This window comes from Sciurus vulgaris (assembly GCF_902686455.1).
Source record: "Sciurus vulgaris genome assembly, chromosome: 2".
In the NCBI taxonomy this organism is placed as follows: Eukaryota; Metazoa; Chordata; class Mammalia; order Rodentia; family Sciuridae; genus Sciurus; species Sciurus vulgaris.
This window is the reverse complement of record NC_136462.1, coordinates 119167182-119192128: the sequence shown is the minus strand read 5'-3', so window position 1 is coordinate 119192128 and position 24947 is coordinate 119167182. Positions and strand designations below refer to the sequence as shown.

Sequence of the window (24947 nt, the reverse complement as noted above, 5' to 3'; positions counted from 1 at the left end):
AACTAACAGGAGACCTAGAGCAGCCCCCATAACAACCAAATGGGGCTAGCTTGTGCTGGAGCCCACATTGTAAATGTACCCCATTTGGACTTTCACATGAGAAATTAACTTCCACTTTGTTCAAGCTGTGACTAACTGAAAAGTTCTAACAAGCCAAGAAAGAAGCAGACCAATTAGGTGCAAAGTGCTAGAAGCTCAGTGACATTTCATGGGAGCAAGAAGGTTATGGCAGCTTTCTATCCCCACCACATTTGTATGATGTGGACCCCTCTCCTGGTCTTTTAGGTCTGTAGCTTTCCTACAGTTCAGCTTCTTCTACTCCCCCAAACTTGACCTCAGGAACATATTTAACGTTCCCTGACCTTCAACCCCACAAGACTTTGTGGGTCCACAACCCAAACCAATTAACTACAAACATCTGACTCTGTGCAGATTCTCAAAAGAGAGAAAGTTTCTGGCCAGTCAGTAGATCTGCTGTTTTGGAGCTGAGTACTGGTTCAGTGAGCTCTAGTGGTAGGGAAACCTGCCAACTGAGGGCCATGGAGGGAGCACTTTCTTTGATTAGCATGTGCTCCTAAGAGAGAGAAAAGAGTCAACTAGAAGGAAGACAACTTTGATGGCTTTACCCAGATTCATGGGCTTCTTGATTTTTCTTTCCCAGAGTAGCCCAAATCCCTTGCTGTGTGAATCTTTCCTTTGAAGGGGATGGCATGATCAGGTGGGTGGGGTGGGGCTAACTAGGGAAGGATAGGTGATCAGGATGGGGAAGTGCTGGTGAGGTGCACCTGGGGAGAATGAGGATAAATGTCCAAGATCAACACTAGGGAAATAAAATTTCACTCCCAAGTCCAAAGGTCAGGGTCACAGTGGAAAATTGGACACAGAGCCAAGGTCAGGAGTGAGCAGAACTGGAAAAATGGAAACTGGCCAAGGAACAAGACCAGGCAGGGCATGATTGTTGCTGAGAATGAGTTGGCATTAGGCCTAGCTTCACTGGTTTTTAACCTAGACTCAGAATGGTCACACCAAGGAAGACAAGGTTGGGTTTAAGTAATATTATCAAGGGGGAACAAGAGAAACCTGGTTCAATACCCTCTGTGTTATACTCAAGATTGTATGCATTTGTGCCTGTTCCTCAGCTTGTTAAAAGGTACAGCACACTAAAGGAATTATTTTTAAGATTTGATGCCAGGTGCAAGGGTGCAAGCCTGTAATCCCGGTGGTTCCGGAGGTTGAGGCAGGAGGATCACAAGTTCAAAGCCAGCCTCAGCAACTTAACGAGGCCCTAAGCAACTTAGCAAGACCCTGTCACTAAACAAAATATTAAAAAGGGCTTAGGATTTGGCTCAGTGGTTAAGCGCCCCTGGGTTCAATCTCCAGTACCGGCCTCCCGCCCCCATTTGAATGTTAAATCGGGTCATCCACACGAAGACGATCTCTGTGGGGTCTCCTCAGTCTCAACTGAAGCCCCGAATGGCTGAGGATCCGAGCCACCCTCCAAAGGGGCAAAATCCCCCAGCCTTGAGCAACCCAGGACGTCTCTGCAACACAGCTGCCGTCAGAGTCCACCAGGGGAGGCGGAGCACCCGGGATGGTTTTAGAAAACCGTAGAGGACAGATAAGGGGCGGAGGGACAAGGGTGTGTGAGATTGTGCTGGCTCAAATATTAACGCGAGGCTTGCCCGCTTCTTCCTAATCTGTCTGTTCCGTTTTTCTGGGAAAGCAATTATATTCCCGCCCCAGTAATTTGGGGGTTCGGGGAAGAGATACAAGGCCTGAACTAGCGCGATCGCTTTCGTTCTACCTCCTTCAGCGCCGCCAAGTGCCAGAATCGGGACTAGGGGAGCTCGCCGCCGTCGCGACAGCGTCGTCCCGCCCAGCGGGAGGGCCGTGGCGCGCGGGTGTGATGCAAGCGCGTGTCGACGTCAGCACGCGCTGAGCCCGGAAGAGGCGCGGGCCGGGGACCGAGTCTGACGCTACTGCTGCAGCATCACGGTCCCCATGGCGCTGTGGCGCGGCTCTGCGTGCGCGGGCTTACTGGCGCTGGCCGTGGGCTGCGTCTTCCTGCTGGAGCCGGAGCTGCCCGGCTCGGCGCTGCGCTCGCTCTGGAGCTCGTTGCGGTTGGGGCCCTCGCCCGTGCCCCCGGGGTCTCTTTCCCCTGAGGGCCGGTTGGCGGCCGCCTGGGACGCTCTCATCGTGCAGCCAGCCCGGCGCTGGCGCCGCGTGGCTGTAGGGTGAGTGCCCGCAGGGCCTGGGTCTCTGGGCCCCTCTAGGAAGTGCGGGCGCTCTGGCCTCCGAGGTCCACTTTGGAGGTCGGGAGGCTGGGGAGCTGTAAGACAGAGCCCGCGTGGAAACGGGGTTTCAGAAGGCGCCGGTGTCCGCGTTGCCCTCTTGGCAAGAGGTGTCGGATGTCTGAGTCTAGCCAATTTCGTCACCGCCGCAGGACTCAGGCTGGTTTTCACTCAGCTGGCCCCACAGCGCTCTTCTCTAGTCCGGGTAGGACCAGCTCTAATGGTCTTTGCAAATCTCACTCAGCTTGACACCTTCATGTTCAGGTGTCCATTCATCGTTCCAGCTCTCCTCTTCCTTACTCCAGGGGCGACTGTTCTTTGGCAGTCAAAAATGTCTTGCCAGTTTTGACGGCATTCTTCCTCTTGCTTCGGAAGAGGAATGGTCTCTGCCCTTACCGTCTTTCTTTCTTTATGCCCTGTTTTTTGTTAATTAACGCTATCCAGTTTGGAGACCACCACTTCACTGAGATTCCTAATTTTCAAGTTCAGCTTCTTTTAGTCTGCATCATCAGCTTGCTGCAGCCTTCCACTAGTTTAACACGCCCTTTAGAAACTTTTCCCCAGACTTCAGTGACATTGCATATTTAAGGTTCTTCCAAATCACGACGCCTCCTTTTTTGTACTCCTTTCGGGAATGTAATTATTTCCATTATGCTAACTTTAGTCCCTGTCTCAGTTCCACTTGACTTTTGCCATCACTGCAAAGGTATCATACAAAAGCAGGCCTTCTGTCAAGTACTGTACTTTGCGCGAGTGCTGGAGCCAGAAGAAGTAAGGTAGAGCAAAGTTATCCTCAAGTTGAAATAATCTATTTAATTTATCTAGTATGGCGTCAGCTTTTGAAAGTACTCAACTGTTAACTTTTTTTTTTTTTTTTCCCTACCAGCACATTTATTTCTTCTTGAAGATGTATCTCCTTTGGCCTTTTAAGAGTTCAGGCTCTTTTGACCCACCTACTTATCAGCCTCTTAATTATCCTCCCTTCATGCATGTTCTTTCAACAGATACTTATCAACTACATGGTTGATGTCAAGTCTGGTAGGTTCTGAGGATACACATATGGGTGTAGCAAGGTCCCTGCCTCATTTGTTGAAATCAGATACATTCAATGTATTAATCTGCTTGGGCTGCTGGCACAGAGTACCACAGGCTGAATGACTTAAGCAGCAGAAATTTATTTTCTTGAAGCTCTAGAACTTTATAGTCTAAAAATCAAGGTACTGGTGTAGTTGGTTTGGGGCAAGCCCTTTCTTTGTAGCTTGCAGGTGGCCTCACTGTCCTCACATGCATGACCTTTCCTCTGCATCTGCACTGCTGGTGCGCTTCCTTTTATGGACAGAAGTCTTATTGGATTAGGACTCTCTTGTGTGACCTTATTTAACCTTAATTACATCTTTGAAGGCCTTGTGTCCAAATATAGTCACACAGGTTAGGGCTTCAATATATGAATTTGTGGTGGGGCAGAGGATACCATTGTCCATAACAGTTGTGAAAAGTGCCTTGTTAATTGAGTGGTAAGAACAAAGTGTGTGCTGGGGGTGTAGTTCATTGGTAGAACTTGCCTACTTTGCTGGGATCCATCTCCAGCACTGCAGAAAAAAAGCAAAGCAAAACAAACAACAACAAACCAACAAGGTAGACCTGTTGTCTCAAAGAAGGATTACTGATTCTTCCTAGGATAGGGTATCAGAAAAAGCTCTAAGATGATCTTCCATTTACTATTGCTATGTAATAAATCACCCCATAACTTAGTAGCTTAACTAGCCATTTTATGATCTTTTGTCATCTGAGATTTGGTGGGGCTCTGCTATGCAGTTCTTGCTTGGGGTCTTATGCAGTTGTAGTTGGATTGTGGCTGGGACTGGGTTCATCATAAAGGTCGATTGTGGCCAAAACTTCCCGGGTGGAGGGTTTCCACCTACATGTGGCTTCTCCCTAGCTGTTTAGTGTCTCACAGTAGGAAGATTGGGTTAGGAAATGGAATGTCCCAGGAGGACCAGGCAGAATCCTTAATGTTTCTTATGATTTAACCTTCAAAATACGTAGGATCAGTTTTACCAGTGTCATGGTTCCACCTGATTTTAAGGGGAGGGGACCTAGGTCATACCTTAATAGGAGGAGTATCAATGCCACATTAGAAAAAACATATGGGGTGGAACATCTTGTTGGGATCATTGTGAGAAATATATTCTATTACAGTGACTTGTGTAACAGACCCTAGAAAAGAAATGAAACTTTAAAAATAAATTAGCAAAGGTGGGGGGGACATGTCCACTTAGGAAAGAGAACCAAAAGTAAGAAAGCACAATTTGGCAAGACTCTTTTGGTAAAGTAATATAAAGATGTTCAGAAGGGAGGGTTGGGCCAGATTGCAATGGGCCTTTTATGTGAGGGTATGCGATGAGGAAGCCATAAAGATATATAAACAGGTAAATGATACTAACACTAAATGAGAATAACAGATAAGAATGTGAAAGATGGATTTTAAACAGCAGTTCTAAACTGTCTTAACTGTGTCACATTATTTTTGTGAGTAACAAATCCATTAGGAACATTTCTAGATACCCAAAGAGATTTTTATCCTGAAGGTAGGTATATGGGAGGGGTGGGTGGGAGCATGTACAGACTTGAACCATAATCTCATTTTGGTGTGTTTGACTTCTTGCTAGAATACACAAGTATTAATATTCTCTCTCCCTCCCTCCCTCTCTCCCTCCCTCCCTCCCTCCCTCCCCCCCCTCCCCCTCTCTCTCTCCCCCTCCCTCTCTCTTTCCTCTCTCTCCCTTCCTCCCTCCCCCCTTTCTCTCTCCCCCTTCCCTCTTTCCTCTCTCTCTCTCTCCCTCTCTCCCCCCCTTTCTCTCTCTCTTCCCCCCCTCCCCCCCCCCCCTTTTCTTTCATGAACATACACAAAACACAATTTAGTGTGATGCCTAAGAAGGAATGTCTGGGGCCCTGGTTAAGAGGACATTGTAGGGTTTGTTTGAGGGGAGAAAAGAGTCTGAACTATTGCTTAGCAGTGGTGATAAAGGTAAGATTCAAGAGAGATTCGCGTAACAGGTTGGATATTTTAGAGTAAAGAAAAGCAGTCCCAAAAGACAGGTTTTTAGTATTGGGTATCTTATAAGAATTTTATGAGGTGGGCAGATATTGTATTGTCATCCATTCATATGGATGAGTAAACAGGCTTGGACTCACTGATTTACCCAAGACCACACAGCTATCAAGTGCAGGAGGTGCAATTTAAACCCATTTCAGGTTTCATAGTCATACCACATTGTTGCCATATTGAAAGAGAGATTTAAGAAAAGACAGTTTGTGGAGGAAGTTAAGTTAGATTTCAGAGGAAGTGGGATACACCTTGTGGGATTTCAAAGGGAGCTGTTCCATCAGCTCCTAAATATGAGAGACTGGAATTTAGGAATGCATGGAGGACCAGAATTGCAGATTTTTGAGATAACTAGCTGTTGGGTTGAAGCCTATCACATTTTTCTAGGACATTTGACTCCTCTGCTCCCAAAGTAGACCCTGGTACCTGTTGAACTTTGGGTAGAAGATGAAGCCCTCATCCTAACGTTAATTCCCTATAACTGTCTTTGCTCTGATCTGTCTTGCTCTTCTCCCTGGTATGAATTCTCCATTCCTACCTAGATCACATTTTTATTGTGTCTGAACACAATGTTAATCCTTTCATCTAAAACTTTGCTCACATATGCTCCCTTTGTGGAATGAAGTATCAGATAAATCTGGGCTTGAATTTAGGCTCCATCAGTTGGTGGCTTTTGGAATGTTGGTTAACCTCAGCCTCACTTTTCTCAGCTGAAAGCAGTAATGACCACCTGTCTTACAGAACTTTGCAAATGGGTGTAATATGCCTAAAAATGGATGCCTAGGCCTTGGTACTTCATAAAGATGAGCTCCTTTCTCTTTGCAGATGCACCATCCAGGATTCAGCCCAGGCACAATTGCCCAGCCCTTTGTGATTTCTCTACAGTTCTGTATCTCATAGGTATTATAATTAGTATATATATAATTCGTGTATGTATAATTATAATTCATGTATAATATGTGACACACATCATGTTAAAGCTAGAAGCAGCCTTAGAAAAAATTTTAAAGAGGTTGAAACAGGATGGAGTTGATAGGAAACATCATCCTTTGAGGAGTTTACAGCCTCAGAGGGAGAACTGTGTCCCCTGCCAGTCACAAGTCTTTGCTAATTGGCCAGGAAGCCAGGGCTTCCAGTGTGCCCTGCCTGCCCTTACAGCCTTTGTTTCAGCATCTTTGCCTTGTTTGGTTTTTTCCAATTGTTTCATCTGTGTTTTCTTCAAAACTACACTATAATCTTTTTTATGCATTTCTTTACCGAAGTGTGAAATTCTGCCTTCAGGTCAGATGAGCATTGCTTTGTCTTCTGGTTCTGTTAGCTCCTCTATCCCTCTGTTTCCCCTTGATAATAAAGCAGCTCAGGAAATTTGTTTACATTTGGGAATGCTGTCGAGGGAAGTGCAGAGGAAGATCCTTGCTCCAGTTAAAGTATTATATAAAAAGTATATGTAAAAATAGTTTGGTATCTGGCACCTAGTAGATACTTAGTAAGTTTTAAAAATTAATACAAACTGTATAAAAGTTATCAAATAAAATGTTTCCTCTATTTTCATATTAGTATTCCTTGCATGATGATTTTTAATGGGGGATTACAAAATGCTCCTCAGTAGTTACATTTCTTTGTAACTCAAAATCAGTTCTGTTGGTTTGTCTTGTTTTACAAAATGTACTGAACTTTTCCTTTTATTTTTGCATTATATCTTTAAAAAAATCAAACTCTGGGACTGAGGACATAGATCAGTGGTAAAGCACTTGCCCAGTATACTCAAGGCCTTATGCTCAATCCCCAGCACTGGAAAGAAAAAACAAACAAAAACTGTGTTTAAGATCTCAGTGGAACTAGATAAGAAGGTGATGTGTTTACAGTTTTTGAAGTAGTTATATTTCTGAATGTAAAATTTCTTTGTGAACTTTTGGATCCTTTTGGATTTTTTTTTTTTTTTTTAATATAAAGATAGGACTGTTTGGAGGAAATAGTATCCCTGGCTATTCAAACTGTCTGGAGCTCAGGGACTTACTGGAGTCTGAGAGCCACGGATACCTGGATTCCTATTCAGAGGCTCCTTTTAAACATTTAAGGTGCATTTAGTGGAAGTAAAGGGTACCCTTTGTGGGGTGGGAATGAGACCAGTTTGCACGGTGTGTTTGGTTTATTTCATAAGGCTATGAAAGACATGTGTTTTAAGCATCCTTAAGTATCTGCTGCATGCCTGTCCCTATGTTTTATGCACTGAAAGCCATAGTAATTCATACATTATACTCTTCCAGTTAACCAGTTATCTGTATCTTCAATTTTTAAAAGAAAATTTGAGTATTTAAATGCTATTTATGGGCAAAAATCTTTTCAAAACATGGATCCATAGATGAAGAATTACCTTAGGATGAGGATGCAAACCATTTTGTGTCAGGAGTGATGTCTCTTCCTGCCCTTGTAAATCTTCAAGAGTGATTTAATAATAGCTAGCTCACATACAAGCCTTGTAAAACTTTTAAAGCCTTTTAAAGTTTTAAAGTTATCTAAAAATTCAAAAGTAATACATAGTTGTAAAAATGAGAAATGTTATGTAATTAAAAGTAAAATTACTCTCCTTTATCCAGTTGCCTCCTCTTCTCAGTTTGCTAACATTAATGATTTGGTGTGTTAGCTTCCAGACTGAGAGATTTTTGAAGTAGACTAGAAGAGAAACATACCTATGTATTCCATGCTAAAAATCCAGTCCGTTGGTCCTTCTTTGTTAATGAGTTTAACTTCAGGTTTCCAGCTGCTCATTTTTAGCTCTGAATCTCAGCCACCCTTATCACTAGAAGGTGTCTTGGTCTGCTGTGAGCTTGCTCTTAGAGGCTTGGAGCTGCTTGTGGGCACCAACCACTCTAGCAAGAGGAACATTCCCAGTAGGCCAAGGGAAGGGTAGTAGTAACCAGAAGCGTCAGATGTGGGGACTGGAAGACCTCATCTAGAGGCCTTAGTTATTTAGCCTTTCTCTTTAAAAGAGGGATGACTTTAGCAAAGAAACACTGAAAACACATGTAAGCCAGAACTTTTTCATGCACACATAGAAGATGCCATGCCAGACAACTTTAGTATTTTATAATTTCCATAAAACTAACCAGGTGCTGCACTGGTTTCTTGCCAGTCCTTTAAAGTTCATGGATAAGCTGGGCTTGGTGGTACATGCTTATAATCCCAGTTACTTGGGAAGCTGAGACAGGAGGATCCTAAGGTCAAGGCCTAAGCATGGGCAACTTAGTAAGACCCTGTCTCAAAATAAAAAGGACTGGGGATGTAGCTCAATGGTGGATTGCCCCTGGGTTCAACAAACAGTACCACAAAAAAAAAAAAAAAAAAAAAGTTCATGAATAAGTCTTGTGAACACCTGCCAAGTAATGAGTTGTTACAAGGCCACAAGTGTGCCTCAGTATTTTTTAAAGCCCCACTCAGCTCTTAAGATGCAGTCTTTCAGCTGGAAGTATTTAGGCAGTTAGGTATTGAATTGTCTGACCACCATCCTCTTTTATCTTTGGAGGGAAATTGTCTGGTATTTAACTTTTGACCAAAATATATTTTGCTTACTTTGCACCAGGCAGTGTTCCCAAACATTAATCTTCACAGTATCTCTGTGAGTTAACTATTAATATCATTGCCATTTTTTTTCAGATGAGAAACTTAGAAATTAGGGTGACTTGCATAAGATAGTGTGAATCCCGATTGGCTCTGCCAGTATTTTCTTAGAAATGCTACATTTTTATTCCCATGGTAGCTTTGTTCTGAAATACAAAGCACTGTTTTCTCACTTTTAACTATTATTAAATTTTGCCAAACTTTTGAAAAAGATCCTGATCTGATCCTAATATGTATATCCAGATAAAGTAATTTTTGTTCTGCCACGTGTCTTTTCTTTCCAGTTAAGGTAACAGATTCACTTCATCTGATCCGTTTGAGTACAGTTCTCTGAAACCTTTCTCTGCAGCTAAAAACCAAGGTGCTGCCCCTGTGCTGCAGCTGCTTCCTTTCACATATCTCTCTCCTCTTCCTTCAGAGTCAATGCATGTGTCGATGTGGTGCTCTCAGGCGTGAAGCTCTTGCAGGCACTTGGCCTGAGACCTGGGAATGGGAGAGATCATGCAGTTCTGCATTCAAGGAATGATCTGGAAGAAGCCTTCGTCCACTTCATGGGGAAGGGAGCTGCTGCTGAGCGCTTCTTCAGTGACAAGGAAGCCTTTCATGATGTTGCCCAAATAGCATCAGAGTTCCCAGGAGCCCAGGTCTGTTCGGTTCACCAAGAGTAAATTAAGACAGGGTGGGAAAAGAAACCTTTTTAATATGGTTCCTAGAAGCAACTTTTTTGTATCTCATGTTTTGTTAACTCTGTTGTTTCTAATCAGTTTAGTTCAGCCAACATTAATGATCCCTATTTACTATAATTTTGGTTCTGGTTCATCATAAAGTTACCTTTTTTTTTTTTTTTTTTTTCGTGTTACCCAGGTTTAAAGAAGGAAACATTGTCCACTCCTAATTTGTTTTAATTGGAATGCTTGTTTTTGATAACTTGTAGTAATCTTAATATGGCTGAGTCCTAAGCAGGAGGACAAGGCCAAACCCACAGAGAACTAGGTCTAGCTTTTGTTTGGGAAAGGGGGAGATGGGTCCTCACCTTTGTTCTGCTGATGCAGTGGGGTTTCAGTGTGTTCCTTGGGATTGAACCCAGGGCCTCACGTATGCTAAGCAAGTGCCATACCACTGAGTGCCACAACCCCATCCCCAAAATGGGGTTTATCAACAGAGACATGGATAATATTTTGTGGGAAAGAGTGTCCTGTGACCATAGTGGAATGTTTAGCATCCTTTCCAGCTCCTTTCCCCAGGGCTGAAAACATCTCCAGGCATTGTCCAGTGTTTCCTTGGTTAGAAACTCAGGAAGAGGAGTGGTGCAAAATTACCCCTGATTGAAAACCGCTAGTCTAGATTGGTTGTTCCCAGACTTGAGCATGTAGCAGAATCACTTGGAGGATCTATTGAATCAGATTCCTAGCCGACTCCCAGAGTTTTGATTGAGATGGGATGGGAACCAAGAATTTACCTTTCTGGCAAGTTGCCTGGTTGATGATGTTGGTCTGTTGACCTTGTTTTGAGAACCAGTTGGTCTGTTGGTTGGAACAAGTCAGGTGATGGAACTTCAGTGGTCTCCAAGCTCACCTGGTGATCATAAAGCCCTGGCCCAGGCACTTCCTCGAGGCTCACACAGAGTAAGCGGCAGTACTGGGGCTGCCTGTTGAGACTGAGTTTTGGTTGTATATCTGAAAACATCTTCCACCCCAGTTCCCCCCGACCCCAGCCAATTTTTGCTCCTCATCTGAAACCTTCCTTCAACTGGGCATCACAGACTAGGTCTGTCATTCTAGCCAGGGAAGCTCTTAATGCTGTTTTTAATTGGTACCTTTCACAAGTAAACTTTTGTGATCACTTTTATTTTGATGACTTGAGATTTTAAAGTTTTTTGTTCTCTGAAGCTACCCATTTGAATATTAGAAATAGGAGCATTAGCCAGTTGAGTTTCTAGGGGAGACAGCAAGTTGTTAAAATTTAAGTTATGGTCCTTTTGACAGCTTAGCTTAGTAGTGAGTGATCTTTTTGAGAATCATGATAGTTCCAACCTAAGAAGTCTGCTACTCAGAAATCTTTGTGATCATGGTATTTAAACAACTTCTGCTTTGAACCTACCATTTTGTTTCATAACAAAAAAAGTTCTACAGAAACTTGTATCTTGTTTTGTTGGTGGTTTGTTATTTCTTAACATTGTAAAACCTAAAGTGTGTTACTTCTTTTTTTTAAGTATTTTTCTAGATGTTGTTAGACCTTTATTTTATTCATTTATTTGTATGTGGTGCTAAGAATTGAACCCAGTGCCTCACACATGGTAGGCAAATGCTGTACCACAATCCCAGCCCCAAATCTGTTACTTCTAACACCAATTTGGTGCCATTTGAAAATCCCTTTAACTGTAAGGCAGTTTGCCTGATTAAAAAAACAGTAACAATTATATGAAAAATCTGAGTTGGGCACCATGGCACACACCTGTAATCCCAGCAGCTTGGGAGGCTGAGGCAGGAGGATTACAGTTCAGCAACTTAGTGAGGCCCTGTCTCAAAATAAAAAATGAGCTGGGGTTGTGTCTCAGTGGTTAAGCACTAGGTTTCAATCCCTGGTACCAAAGAAAAATCTGGTATCCATTTTGTAGATATCTTAATATTTTCCCCCAAGAATTTTTTGTAAATTCTGCTAGCCATCATAATTAAATAAAATGAAGTTGGATTTGTTAAAAGGTCAAATTTAAGCCTGCATGTCACAGAAAGTTACAAATTAATCTATGAAGAACTTTAATGTCCCACTTAAATCCAGAGGTTGGTCAGCCCAAACCATGGAATGAGAGTGATGGCCAGCATCTGGAGTTAGTCTATGCCTCTGTGTGGGCTAAAGGTTATCACCCCAGGCAAAACTACTGATTAGGCTTCTCAACTTTTCAGAATTGAACAACAGCCTTATTGCCTATTCCATCAGGTTTCTAAGGTACTTGGATCTGTCCTTAGTGATATGGAATGCCAATCTTGAAGGATCTGCTCTCCAGCTGAGAGATGTATTTAGAGGAAAATATTTTTCTATGTTAGAGCCATTGCCTTTTAGAATTTACTCCCAGAAAGCCATATATTCCCCCAACACATCAGTGTGTTTCTTCTTTTCTCAAAAGTTTAGCAATAAACATTTACTGAGCACTTAAGAGAAGATAGTCCCTGCCCTGAAGATGCTAGTCATGTGCCCAGATGATGATAGCTCAGATAGACAAAGGGCTCTAATACAGGTTCACATTAGAGAGGCAGGGAGTGGTCTGTGATCGTGTCTGGGGAAGACAGTTGTGGAGGCTGAGATGTCACTGAGGAAGGGGAACAGAGAAAGCATCACAGAAGAGGTAGCACTGCAAAAGGGGAGGAAACTGCTAAAGGTCTGAGGCCAAGAGGAAGGCTGACTTTGAGAGCTAGAAGCAGAAAGTGGAAGGGACAGGAGGGGATGGAGGCAGAAAGGAAAGCATGGGATAAAGTTAAACTTTAGGTGGGGGTATAGTTCAGTGATAGCACAAGATTCCAAACCCAGCACCATTTAAAAAAAAAAAAATTATTGAATGATTAAGGACAGTAACATAATCATATACTCATTTTAAAGGCTTACAAGACCTAGCCACACTGTTTTCTTTATATGTTCTGGTGGCCCAGGAGTTCAGTCAAATTTGATCTACAGTTAAGGCAATCATACTCACTTTTCAGGTTACCATATTTATTTTCTTCACATTATTACTCACTGTCTGTTTCTATATTTTATTAACTTATTTGTTTCTTTGTTGTAAAGTCACCTCAAAATATTTTGGGGAAAAATGGTCTATAATTATTAACATTAAAAATTAGTAAGCTTGGGTAACCAGTTGTGCTAAAATACTGCCTATCACCTTGAATTATCTTACAGCACTATGTAGGAGGAAATGCAGCTTTAATTGGACAGAAATTTGCAGCCAATTCAGATTTAAAGGTAGGTCAAATTTCCAGATTAAAATTTGTACCTTTCTTTATTGTTTCAATAATTTTAGGAGCAAGCATGGATATTTGTTCCTTGATTCAATTAAACATCACCTGCTCTATGTCAGACTGTGGGCCTCTTATTAGGAAGCATACAGTATTAGCAGGGTAGTAGTAGCTAATACTTTCTAAGTATTTACTCTATGCCTAACATAGTGTTGTTCATAGATATTTCAATAAGAATTAAAGTTCTTATGAAATATTATAGTGGAAAATGTAGATTTTTATAGTTATTATTCTTATAGATAGTAACTAACTTCTAAACAGAGATGATTAGAAATTCTAGGGTTAACCTTTGGAAACAGTACCTGTTAATAGAAGAAGTTCATTCGTAAGCTCTTTAGAGAGCCCAGATCCTTCCCATCCAAATCTTAGGAGTTTTCATGGTTTCATGGTCCCTCAAAAGCCACCTTCCTGATCCTGAGAAATAATTCTATCCTTTGGAAAGACAATACACTGGAATGTTGTGGGCGAGTACAAGATTGACCTTTTAGTATTGACCTCTCCTGAAACCCGCATTTGTTCTTGGTGTCTGGAGAATCTGGATCTGGGGTCAGTCCATTTGGAAGGCATTCTAATAAAACAAGTTTGGCCTTGGTAGGAGAAAAGACACATCTCTAACTCAGACCTCACAACAGTTTCAAAGATAATGGAGAGGTCCAGAGAGTCTATGTAATGTGTTCAGGTTCACCTAGTTAGGATTCACACTCTGCTATGACATTACCACCCAGTAATGCTCTCAAAGAGATTCAGTTTAACTTGGTGAAATGCTTCCCAGCATGAACCAATTGATCATCTGAGAACTACCAGAGATTAAGGGGTATTTTCCAGTGCTGGTAAAAAATAACTAATGCTTATATAATTTCTGTATATTCCAGGTACAGACACATGGACTTATTTAATCCTCACAATACCCTAAGAAGAAAGCCCATTTATTATACTCCATTGAGAGGCAAAATGAAGTATGGCCTTGAAGTTAAAACTGCTCAAGGTCACGTACCTGGTAATGGGTAGAACAGGAATTCAAACCCAAGTAATTTAGTTACAGAGTCCGTACTCTGAATAACCATGCTATAGCGTATCTCAGAATAGACCCTGGCAAGTACAGTGAAGGTAAATTTAGTAGAGTGGCCAAATGCAGGAGTGAGGCAGTACCTTTAAAAATGTGCAGTGGCACATACCTGTAACCCCAGCAACTTGGGATGCAAGAGAAAAAATTATTTGTGAGAGTTTGGGCTATAGCTCAGTGGTAGAGCACTTGCCTAGCAGGTGCAAGGGCCTGCATTTGATCCAAGTAGATGTTGGATTTTTATCAAACAGTGCTTCAGCATCTAGTAAAATGATTGATTTTTTTGTTTTTTGTTGTTTGCTATGTGGTAATCACATTGATTTTCTAATGTTAAACCAACATGGCATCCTTGGGATAAACCTTACTTGTTTCTGATATATTAACTATCCTTTTTGTGTGTTATTGAATTCAATTTACTAAAATTTTATTTAAACATTTTTGCATGTTTTCTTGAGAGATGCTGATCTGTATTTTTCTTATGGCTATCTAGTTTTGCTATCAGGATAATACTAGGCTCAAAGAATGAGTTGGCAAGTATTTTCCTCCTCTTCAGTTTTTTTTTTTTTTTTTTTTAAGATGTTGATAGACCTTTGCTTTTATTCATTTATGTATATGCGGTGCTAAGACTCAAACCCAGTGCCTTACACATGCTAGGCAAGTGCTCTACCACTGAGCCATAAAACCCCAGTCCCTCCTCTTCAGTTTTTAAGAAAGTTTGTATAGAATTGGTATTATGCCTTCCCTAAATATTTGTAGGTTCTTCTAGGGCTACAGTCTTCAACATGGGAAGGTTTTTGATGACAACTTTGATTTCTTTAATAGGTACAGAGAAATTCAGATTTTTTCTTGAGCAGTCTTTGGTAGTTTGTACCTTTCAAGGAATCTGTCCATTTTATCTGTGTTGTTGAATTTATTGGCATAGTTAATCCCTTGTCCTTTGAAGATCTATAGTCTATAATGATGCTCTCTTTCCAAACATTGTTCATTTATGTCTTTCCCTAAGTGATTTAGCTAGAAATGTATTGATTTTTATTGCTCTTTTTCAATGAATAATGAACTTTTGGATTTTTCTATATTCTTTTCTGTTTCATTGGGTTTTGCCTACTTTGGGCTTAACTAACTTCTTTTTCTAGTTTCCTAAGGTAAGAAGCTAAGGTCATTGATCTGTGACCTTTCTTATTTTCTAATATAGGCATTCAGTGCCCTAAATTACCTGTGTAGTACTGCTTTAGATGTGTCCCACAGATTTTGATATGTTGGTTTTATTTTCATTTCAAAATATTTTCTGGTATCCCTTTGATTTCTTAGGATGTGCTATTCTTGGACTAGAACTATGGTTTTCTAAATATTTAAGGCTTTTCCTAATGTTGTTACTGATTTCTATTTTAATTCTGTTCTAATCCAAAAATGTTTTCCATGTTCTATTAAATTTATTGAGACTTTTTAATGGCCAGAAAATTATCTATCTTGGTGAAATTACATGGGTATTTGAAAGCTTTTCAAGAGTATGCATGGGTCTTTCTATTGTTGTATGGAGAGTTCTGTAAAGTAGCAACTAGGTCAGGTTGGTTATTAGTCGTGTTCAAGCCTTGTGTCTTTTGTATATCATTACTGATTTTCTGTCTACTCAATCTATTAATTATTCAGAGAGGGGTATTGACATCTCCAACTACAATAGAAGATATGTATTTTGGAAGTTTTTATAATTTTTTGGTTTATGTATTTCAGAGCTCTGTTCAGTGCATAAATATTTAGGATTGTTAACATTCCTTTCGTGAATTAACCCCTTTTCATTAGCAGGGATAAAGAAAATTATTTCATAATCTTTGCTCTGAATTCTATTTGATTAAAATAGCCATTGCAGCTTTTTTTGGATTAGTGTTAGCATCTTTTTCATCCGTGGGCTTTTAAACTATTTGTGTCTTTAAAGTGTATTCCTTGTGGATAAACATATAGATAGGGCTTTTTTTATTTTATTTTTTTTGACCTTTTTAATTTTTTTTCAGTTGTAGATGGATACAATACCTTTCATTAATTAATTAAATTTATTTATTTATTTTATGTGGTGCTGAGGATTGAACCCAGTGCCTCACATGTGCTAGGCAAGCGCTCTACCACTGAGCTACAACCCAGCCCAGGGCTTGCTTTTTAATCCACTTTGGCAATCTCTGCTGTTTAATTGGGGTCCTTAAACTGTTTACATTTTTGTTTGTTTTTGTGGTATTGGGAATTAATTGTTTGGTGGTGTTGGGAATCGAACCTATTATGCATGCTGGGCAAGCATTCCACCACTGAGCTACATCCCCAGCCCTAGACCATTTACATTTGGTGTGACATTTATTTCTATTTGTTCCATCCTTTTAGCTTCCCTCTTTCCTCTTTCTCTATACTCTTGCATTTTTTTCTATATTTCATTTTATCTCTTCAGAATATGATTCTTATTTTAGTGGCTACTTTAGGGTTTATGGTATACATCTGTAGCTTATCACAGTACACTTTCAAGTGGTATTATAGCTCCATTACACTATGAGAACTTCAGAATATTGTACTTCCATTTCTCTACTCCAGCCTGTAAACTATTCTCGTAGTGTATTTTACTTCTACATGTTACAAACTTCACACTATATTATTAGTATTTTCCTTTAAACAGATCTTTTAAAAAATTTAAATAAGAAAAATAATCTTATGCACTTATCCAGATTAGCATTTCTGGTGTTCTTCGTTCCTTTGTTTAGATCCACGTTTCCATCTGGTACCATTTGTGTTCTGCCTACAGGACTTGCTTTAACATTTCTTGTGGTGCAGGTCTGCCAGTAATGAATTCTTTGAGCTTTTGTATATCCAGGAACTCTTTCATGGTATCATGCTGAGGCATTAGTGGGGTTTACTCCTTTCATTTCTTAGGGATCATTGTGCTTTGCCTTACGTCCAAGTGTTTTGAAAACCATTGTTTCTTATGTTTTGTTTTTTATTGTTCTAGACAGTAGTGCAAGTCTAGCCAGGAATCAGAGAAAGGAAATAGGGGCAAGAATTGTCAGAGTTGGCATGTAATGGGCTCGTGTCAAGGCAGAAAGGGAAGAGAGTGTATTTTTACCAGAAGCTGGGATTTCTCATTACGTACTTGAAATTACCTCTCTACAAAGCAGTATACAAACAAGCAGCTAATTAGTAAGTAAAAATGCCTTTTGAAATTTATGGATAGGGCATAATATGAAACAGCACTGACGGTTACTGGGGATTTTAATTCACCCCCCAGACCCTGAGAATTCAATGGTTTTGAGCTTGTTACCCTGTCCTTGAGGGGCAGAAACAGCAGCTTATTGGAACCGAGAGGTGGCAGCAGATGTGAAGTGGCTTCTAGAAGGAATAGCCAGGGGGAGACCCAGCTTGGAGTTGAAGAAAAAGGTTTGGGGAAAGTTGCAGAGCACCTCCCCCCAAACTTTCTAAATTGAGTTGCCCATTAATTCTCATATTTGAAGGGCTAAGTATAGTAGAGGGCTTTTTTGCGGGCAAGAGGATACTAGGGATTGAACCCAAGAGTACTCTGTGAGCTACATCCCCAGTCTTTTTTTTTTTTTTTTTTTTAGGCAGGGTCTTACTAAGTTGCTAAGCTGGCCTTCAATTTGTGGTCCTCCTGCCTCAGCCTCCCAAGTGGCTGGGATTACAGGTGGGCACCACTTGTGCCCTGCTTTAGAAATTCTTTTTCTGTACTGTGTAAAATGCAAATGATTGTTTTCATCTAATGATCTTTTCCTTCCTTCCTCCCTCCCTTCCTTCGTTCCTTCCTTCCTTCCTTCCTTCCTTCCTTCCTGATGCTGGGGATCACACCCAGGACGTGTGCAAGCTAAGCAAGCACTCTACCATTCAGCTATATCCCCAGCATCTGTCATACTTGGACAAACAACATTCCATGTCTTTTTGCCTACACAGGGTATGAATGAATTAAAAAGATACTTTAGGGGGATAGGGTGTGTTTTGGTATGCCTGGGCTGTCATAATAACAAAATACCATAAACTAGGTGGTTTAAAAAACAAAAGTTTTCTCACAGTACTAGAGACTGGAAAGCCCAAGATCAAGGTTGCAGCAAAGTTTTTTTTTTTTTTTTTTTCTGGTAAGGGCTCTATTCCTGGCTTGCAGAGGCTCTATTGTCACTGTTTTTTCTCACATGGCCTTTTCTTGGTGCATACAAGATCTCTCTTCTTTTTCTTGAAAGGTTACCAGTCCTGATTAGGACCTCACTGTTATGATCTCATTTAATCTTAATTACTCCTAAAAGTTCTGTCTCCATTAGGGTTAGGGCTTCAACATCTGAATTTGGGGAGGATACATTCAGTTCATAAGAGTCTGGGCTGTAGTAGTTGCATAGGCACCTGACAACTCTGACTTGGGTCTTTGGTCATTCTCATTTCTGGGTACATTGTGGCCATACCTTCCAGAAGCTTATGCCCTGTTAATAGCCCCTATGCTACATACATCCAAACCAAGGACTTTTAGAATTGAACTGGATTCCAGTATTTTGTTGAAATGAATAGAATTGGCCTGATTACTAGCTACTATTCATATTCTGTTGGAAAATAAACGGATCTGGTAGACTGACTTCACATTGCTTATCTCCAGGTTCTTCTTTGCGGTCCAGTTGGTCCAAAGCTACACGAACTTCTTGATGACAATGTATTTGTTCCACCAGAGTCGTTGCAGGAAGTAGACGAGTTCCACCTCATTTTGGAGTATCAAGCAGGTAAGGGAAGGATATTACTGATGTAAGACTGGTCAGGGGACTGTGTATGGTCACACTGGACTTTGTGCCAGAAATTCATCTTTAAAAATTAGTAGGATCCTATTTGTGTCCCCATATTGGTCTACAAAGCTGATATCAGCCATTATCTCAGAGAGTGATAGAGTATTACAGCTTAAGAAAAATTCTCAAGTCTATAAACCAAATTGGTCTGAACCCAAGGGAAATCAGGCTACAGGAAAGCAGGCATCTTGAGTAAAAGTGAAAATGTGTTAAACACACATTTGTGAAGTCTTCCTTTATTACTAAGAAAAGAGAAGGGCAGCTAATATTTCTTCAGCTCTGCTGAATCCTGCCCAGGGCTTCTCTGGTGTGACTTACCCAAGCTGCTTAGGATTGGTTCCAGGCCTTTGACAAGCTTTCTTTGGAGTACTTTATTTTTTTCCCAAGATGAGTGGGAGTGTTTTGTATTTAACCTCACATTTCTCATTTTAAGATATTCCAGTGTTTATAAAGCCAAATCCACACCACCTGCAGTAGATTTTCTGTGTTATAAAGACTAGAGATCTAATTTCTACAAGAACCTTAAATACCTGAATATATTTTGAGTCTGTGTGTTCCTTGCCATATCTTTTCCTGTGCTCAGAACTCACTCTTGAGTTTCAGATTAAACACATTATTAATTCCCATTAAAGACTCAAACATGCAAACAGCTAATTGGTACCTTGGAGGAGTACTTAACACTCTTCAGTGAACTGCTTCCAAATCATACAATTAAGAGAACCTTACCTACTAAAGTAATTAACTATAATGTAAGATATGAAAAAATAGTGCTTGTTGACAATTATACCTTTCTCCAAGTATAGAAAGGAACTGTTGTTTGCTTCTGGTTCTCTTTTGGGTGCTTACTAGAATGAATTGGGAATTTAGCAAGGGCAGGGTCTGAAAATTAGGGCAGAATGTTGCAGAAGGTAATTCATATCTAACAATGCACACATTTTGAGTCTCTGTTTTAGTCTCCTCAAATAAGAGTGACATTTTTCACTCTTCAGTGACATTGTGGTAAGGATTAGGTGTCTTTAAGCACTGTGAGCTGCTTGATAAACATGACTGTTGACTGGAAGGTCTGGAATAGGTAAGATGTGCCTCTGAAGTGCTGCTGCTACCAGCCCAGATTCGTCTCTCTTCCATTTCTCTTGGTGCCTACAGCATGAACTGGGCACCTTTGCGGTTCCTGGTTTCTATCAATTCCTGTGGTGACTACAGAATGGAGAGACTAGTGTCTTCACACTAGACTTTGCTGTTGTGTTTGATAGCTATGCCTCTTGTGGAGGGAAGGAGACAACTTGTCTCAAAATGATATTGGTTCTCTTCTTGGGTTTTGTAAGCTTCACATTTCAGTTTTTCTTCCTGTGTCTTATTTTTCTTTTTACAAAGTAGTGCACTTCTGTGAAATTTTATACTAAGTTACATTTTCATAAGTCCCAGGAGGGAACCTAATCTGGTGGCAGCAGCCGGTGGGTCAGCTTTCTTAACAGAACTCCCTCCCCAGCTTCTCTCTAACCTATACAAGTAAATTGAGAGATGTCAACTTTTTTTTTTCCTTCCTCTTTCTCTCCTACCAGACAACCCCACAGAAGCTTGTTTTCAGGGCTGGGGTTTCAGTGAGTCACTTCACAGACTTAGTGGTCAAAGGGCAGGATGGTAAATTGGTAGAAGAGATTGCTTTCAGAAATGAATACAAAGATTTGTGAGAAAAGAAGGGCACCAACTATTACAGACTGAGTTCCAATCTGTCTGCTTCTTGGGCCACTCCATCAGTCCTATGTCCTATGGAAACAACGAGCAGCTCTCCATATTTCTCCTTGTCCTTATCTTGCAAAAACCTGTTTATTTTTGCCTCTGTCATTCCCTGAAGAAATCAGTTTCTTTTGAATGCTGCATGACTCTTTTCTCCTAGGCTAGGTTAGGTTGTGTTCCCAGCAGTGTCCCTGTTCAAGGGCAGGGTGCGTGTCTGCTCTATGGAAAGTATCAGTGTAATGTATTTTTCCTATTGTACAAAGTCTTGTTAATTTGGAAAATGTTGGCTTTGGATTTAATATCTGTATTTTTTGTTGCTGTGGTCCTTTAGGTCATCAGTCTGTTTTATTCACTAGTTCAAATCATGTGCCAAGTCCTGTATATTACTGTATAATAGAGTTTAGTGTTGGCCCTGGTAAGGAAGCAATTAAATCTGCTTAGGCAGGGGGCAAGTTAGGAAAGACTCCCATTTAGGGAGGAAGTAGCACTTGAACTTGGTCTTGAGCAGTCATTACTCCAAAGCAACTCCTGACAAAGTGGTGGAGCAGCCAGACATTCTGACTCTTTGGATCAAGTGCCCAGAAACCACCAGGGAGTAGCAGAGAGCAGGAGGTGCAGTCAGCTTGGCTCTTGGGATTTCAGCCCTTAGATACCAACTAAATGGAAGGTCCTCAGGGCACTGCTGTGAGGTGGAATGTGCTTTGGGAATGGTAACTAGTCCTATCTGTAGGAATATGCCTGGTGTGATAGCATTTGGAAGTCATGCACTCTGTAACTGTGTCCAGTGTCTGGGAACTCAGTGGACAGCAGAGCTTTATGGAACTCAAGGGGAGCTAATGACCTTGAAAAAGGTAACCCCTTGAAAAAGACATATGGGACCCCCACTGTGTTTCTGGTTTTTTGCTTGATTTGGGTTTAGGTTTTTGGTTTGTTTCTTTACCAAACCACCATCCTGGATGCAGCACCATGATGACCTTAGACCATTATTATTGGGGTCCACTCAGCAGCTAGCCTGCTCAGAGCCAAGGCCCCAGGGAGGCACCTCCACACTAGGAGACTGAAAGCCTCTTCCTTTTCTTCCCATTATGTTGACTGGGCTTTTCTAGGGGAGGAGTGGGGCCAGTTTAAAGCTCCCCATGCCAACCGGTTCATCTTCTCTCACGACCTTTCCAACGGGGCCATGAATATGCTGGAGGTGTTTGTGTCTAGCCTGGAAGAGTTCCAGCCTGACCTGGTGGTCCTCTCTGGATTGCACATGATGGAGGGACAAAGCAAGGAGCTGCAGAGGAAGAGACTCTTGGAGGTAACAGCACTGTTACAGCATCTCACAGACCCCAGCTGGTTTTGTTTTGTTTTTTTCAGGTTCCTACCTCTCTCCACCTCTGTAGCTTGTGCTGCCTTACCTTGGGTCATGCTCTCCCAAGGACATACCTTGGCAGCAGCTAGAGTAGGACACACAGGTCAGATCATCTTCTTGCCTGAGCCTCTGCATCCTGTGCTAAACTGAGCGTAGCTGTAAGCTGCAGGGTTTGTAGTTGTGTCCTTTGTGTTATCTGTACCATCTCACTTCACATCACCTGTGCTGCAGTTCCTGCAGATCTGAATGGCAGTTGAAGCCAAGTGCCTAGTTTAGAGCCTAGGAGTAGGTTGGCAGCATGAACATACAGGGCAGTTCTTTGTCCTCTGATTCCATAACTATGGTGGCTCTCTACAGAATGTAGTTCTCTGTCGGGAAAATTCTTTTGTCCACGTTGCTTGTACCTGTCAGAGAATACAAAAAAGGCAGGTGCCGGGGGCATCCAGACTGCTCGGGACCTCGTCTTTTCTTCCCTCTTAACTGACATCCTTTTATTTCTAATGGCAGTGCTGTCCTCTTCTCTTTGCAGGTTGTAACTTCCATTTCTGACATCCCCACTGGTGTTCCAGTTCACCTAGAGCTGGCCAGTATGACTAATAGGGAGCTCCTGAACAGCATTGTACATCAGGTAACCAACCACCTGTGGGTAGTATGTGTCCTCCTTTGGCCCTGACCTTCACTAGGCCTTACAGAGAAGTCTTTTGTCCAGTGGGACTAGGTGTTTGGGCTCAGGGACTGGCTCACTGAGGTTTGGGTGTTGTGTCATTCAGACCCAGGTCATGGAAGACCCAAATAAGGATTCAGGGCTGTTCTAGGACAGATTGCCTAGTAAGTTAGAAATATGGCAGTGTGAGCCAGGTGGGGTGATGCAAGTTCAAGGTTAGTCTCAGCATTTTAGTGAGTTCCTGTCTCAAAAAAACAAAACAAAAAAGACTAGGGATATAGCTCAGTGGTAAAGTGCCCCTGAATTCAATCAGGAGGGAAGGAAATATGGCAGTGTAATTGATGGGCTTGTGAGTCATATTTCTCCCTCTGGAAGTGAATGGTTTTTACAGACCTCAAACAAGAAAAACTAAAAGCCCAGCTCAGCTGATTTTACTTACAGAAACACAAAGAAAGGAAACTTTGAACTTGACCTCCTCACCACCAGACATGTAGGAGTTTATCTCCTGCCTCTGTATATCAGCAGTGATTAGGATAAATCCAAGTGAGTGAGGCATAAGAATGCAAGCTCTGCCATTCACTAGCTCTGTGAGTGCAGATACTTATTTAACTTTTTGTTTTATTGTTATTTAACTTAGTAATGTTACTTTTTGGTTCAGAAACCAAAAAGTATTGAAAGGTAGACAGTGAAGTCTCATTCTGATTTGTGTCTTTCCTCTGTGTCTACCCTCATAATTTCCTTATTAGCTTCATCTGTATCTCCTGAGTTACTTTGTACATGTACAGTACAGCAATATATCGTTCCTATATATTTTTTATAAAAATATATATATTTTTTGTCCCTTTGTACCCAAAAAGATAGCACAGCATACTGAATACACTGCTCTGCACTTTGCTTTTTTTCCTATTAGAATATCTTAGAGATCTTTATTGTATCATTATTTGGAGAGCACCTCAGTCTTTTCACAGTGATGTGAAAGTGAATGTGGGGTTGCTTCTGTTAGTTTAACCTGTACCTTCTTGTCATTCTGGTTGGTGACTGTTCTTCCCTTTTACACAGAATGCTGCAGTAAATAATCTTGTACATTTTTTTATTTTGCCTGTGAGCAAACATATACGTTGGATAAGTTCTCAGAAGTGGAATTGCTAGATTGAAGCCTAAGAAAGCATTTAGAGGTTTGAGGTTGCCTTCCATGGGAATTACACCTATTAACGTCCCACTAGTAGTGTTTAGAATATGTGCCTCTGTGGTGCTTAGCTTTTGCCTTTGCACACACAGCAAGTACTCTATTTCCTTGTATCCTTGCCACTGGAATGAGATTAAAAATTAGCATTTGTATCAGTTTTGACAGTTGAAAATGGTGTATCACTGGAGGGTTTGTTTTTGTTGTTTGCAGTGCTAGGGATCAAACTCAGAGCCTTAGAACGGAGCTACACTTTAGCCCTTTCTAAAAAATTACTTTATTCTTTTTTTAGGAAAAAAGGTTTTTAATTTTACTTATTTTTTGTACTGGAGATTGAATCCAAAGGTGCTTCTTCAATGAGCTACATTCCCTGTTAATGTTGTTATTTTCTGAGACAGGGTCTCACTAAGTTGCCAAGGCTGGCCTCAAACTTGCAATCCTCCTGCCTTAGCCTCTAGAGTTGCTAGAATTATAGGCGTGCCCTACCCCACCTGGCAAAACAGACTTTATTTTTCTGGACAGTTTTAGGTTCTCAGCAAAATTGAGAGGGCTCCCATATGCCCTCTGACCCCCTTAGAGGCACGCTATCCCCCACAATCTGCACTCCTCACCAAAGGGTACATTTATTATAATCAGTGAACCTACAGTGATACATTATTATCACTCAGAATCCATAATTTATAATTAAGTTCACTTTTGGTGTTTTTCAGTATAGTTTTTACTTGTAATTCTCTCTTTGAGGTGGATTATCTTCACTTTAAAAACAAAAAAAAGCCTTTAAAATTCCTTTTTCTCTGAAACTCGCCTTAACCCTTCCTAGCCTTGGTCTGTAAATCGGAGGTAGTGCCTTCTTCCATCCAAGGGTTACAGTAAGAATTGGATGAAGATTGGAGCTTAGCACAGAACATGCAGGAAATGAAAGCCATTGGCTTTCAGCTACAAAGATATAGGCCATTATTATTTTATGGGCATGCACACACACGTGTACATATTCAAGGAATCATGTCTCCTGCAGAAACCTGTTTCTAATGAAGGAAGTGCTAAGAAAGATGGTGAGGCAATGTAGTGGTTTCCCACAAGGTTGAAAATGGGCTCAGTGGCTCCTGTTTCCCTTTCCATGTA

General features: G+C 41.1%; 1 protein-coding gene across 3 annotated transcripts in view; it reads left to right on the top strand.

Moving 5' to 3' along the window:
- The first annotated feature begins 649 nt into the window (after window positions 1–649).
- The window catches only part of ADPGK (ADP dependent glucokinase), a 28530-nt gene continuing 4232 nt past the window's right edge, over window positions 650–24947 (top strand). The window contains exons 1-6 of one of the 3 annotated variants that reach the window (XM_079122860.1): window positions 652–2234; window positions 9434–9659; window positions 12907–12969; window positions 18704–18824; window positions 21728–21924; window positions 22508–22606. In XM_079122860.1, the coding sequence (XP_078978986.1) occupies window positions 2002–2234; window positions 9434–9659; window positions 12907–12969; window positions 18704–18824; window positions 21728–21924; window positions 22508–22606 (939 nt within the window). In that variant the 5' untranslated portion in view covers window positions 652–2001. Of the gene's footprint in view, window positions 2235–9433; window positions 9660–12906; window positions 12970–18703; window positions 18825–21727; window positions 21925–22507; window positions 22607–24947 lie in introns of all 3 variants that reach the window. The other 2 variants (XM_079122859.1, XM_079122861.1) reach the window with 2 other exon arrangements.